Below are 1,612 nucleotides of genomic sequence, written 5' to 3' on the forward strand. Positions count from 1 at the left end.
CTAAGCATTAAGGCTATACTCCTGCTTGTAGCAGCAGGGCCGGCAGATGGCGTTAACTAAACCGTTCCCCAGCTGTAACAGGCAGATGATGAACTCCAGCACAGCCAGGCCCAACGACACACACAGAAGAGTGACGTTCCACTCCACAATATTCAGTGGCTGAAGGCACTGTGACCAGATTTCTGGCCGCAACAGATACCTGTGACAAACAAACAAACAAACAAACAAAAAAGACAGGGATCACTAGAGAATAAACCACAAAGAAGAAACATTTCTGCTCATATTAATAAGTTTATATAAAAGAACCACAGGCCCAGCTGTTGTAAAATATTTAAGTGATAAAGAAGGACCAAACTATTTTTAAACACATTTCATAAACAACAATTGCTGAAAGAACAGAAAGCAAATGTTTGGTTATAAATACATGTTCACATTTGCAACAACTTTTGTTACATTCTTTGAATTCTTGGCCTGATTCCCAAATGAGATTTAATATATATATTAAAATATTGACCACTACCAAACGGTTGAGACGTCAATTAATGGTTAAAGTACAAAATTGCAAACAAATGGCACAAATATTAGAAAAAGTAACAAAAGCATGCTCTTTTGCAAATAAAAAGAGAAAAAAAAAATGAAGCAAACACACACTTCAGCACCATCCTGTGGGAAGGTGCAACATTGCCATTTTAAAGTTTTTTTTTTGTGCACTAAAGCTTAGAATTTATCTAATCATTAGATCCCAATGAAAACAAAAACAAAAGCAGTCTAAAGCAATGAATTAACTTCCTGAATAAGTCTCAGGGGACACAATTTGTTGGTGCTTTATGTCAATACATTATTATTTGACGGTAGCTCAACAGGAAATGGGAGATACAAAGGAACGGGAAGAGCAAAAGCCCGGAGCCAGGACTTAAATCTGGGTAAGAATGTAAACCTAGACCCTCCAAACTATGCCACAATCAAACTGAGGAGCGTTTTTAAACATAAAACACACCGGAGAACACTGGAGTCATTTTTCATTATATTTAACTTACAATTATCTGTTCATTAATTAACAATTCTTCATAAACAAAAATGGATTAAAGATGCAGTAACACAGAAAGGAGGAACATTTTCAGGCAGGTTTGTTCCTTTTTAGTGATGAAGTGAAGTCTTCTTACCTGCCATTCTGATCAGCAAAGGGATACGACCACCCTAATGAGGTGAAACAGTGGGGGCCTTGCATTAAGGTAAGCCCAGAAATAACAAAGCAGTAACCGGACCCCACGAGGCCGATGATGGCTGCCAGCGCTGACCCGCACATCTGTAAAAGAGGACCGACAAACAAAGAGACGTTTAGGAATAAAACCAAAAAATTAAACCAGTGGCTTGTACAAAGTATGTCAAAATGATACTTGAGCAAAAGTACAAGTATCTTACCATAAAATTACTTTGGTAAAAGTTAAAGTCTCCTCTAATAATATTACTTACAGTACATAAACATCTTAAATTAACAGATGTTTTTTGTACTTAAGTATCAAAAGTAAATTTCGGACATACAATAACAGAAATTTACATACTATATACAGTATATACATATATACAGTATATATATATATATATATATATA

General features: G+C 35.7%; 1 protein-coding gene across 1 annotated transcript in view; it reads right to left on the reverse strand.

Annotated features, from left to right (window-relative positions):
• tm4sf18 (transmembrane 4 L six family member 18) overlaps nt 1-1,612 on the reverse strand; it is a 6,207-nt gene continuing 4,595 nt past the window's right edge. Inside the window, exons 3-4 of the mRNA XM_014021809.1 lie at nt 1,164-1,306; nt 1-199 (exon numbers count right to left, since the gene is read on the reverse strand). Of these exons, the coding sequence (XP_013877263.1) occupies nt 1-199; nt 1,164-1,306 (342 nt within the window). The remainder of the gene's footprint in view (nt 200-1,163; nt 1,307-1,612) is intronic.

Source organism: Austrofundulus limnaeus, unplaced genomic scaffold, assembly GCF_001266775.1.
Source record: "Austrofundulus limnaeus strain Quisiro unplaced genomic scaffold, Austrofundulus_limnaeus-1.0 Scaffold307, whole genome shotgun sequence".
Classification (NCBI taxonomy): Eukaryota; Metazoa; Chordata; class Actinopteri; order Cyprinodontiformes; family Rivulidae; genus Austrofundulus; species Austrofundulus limnaeus.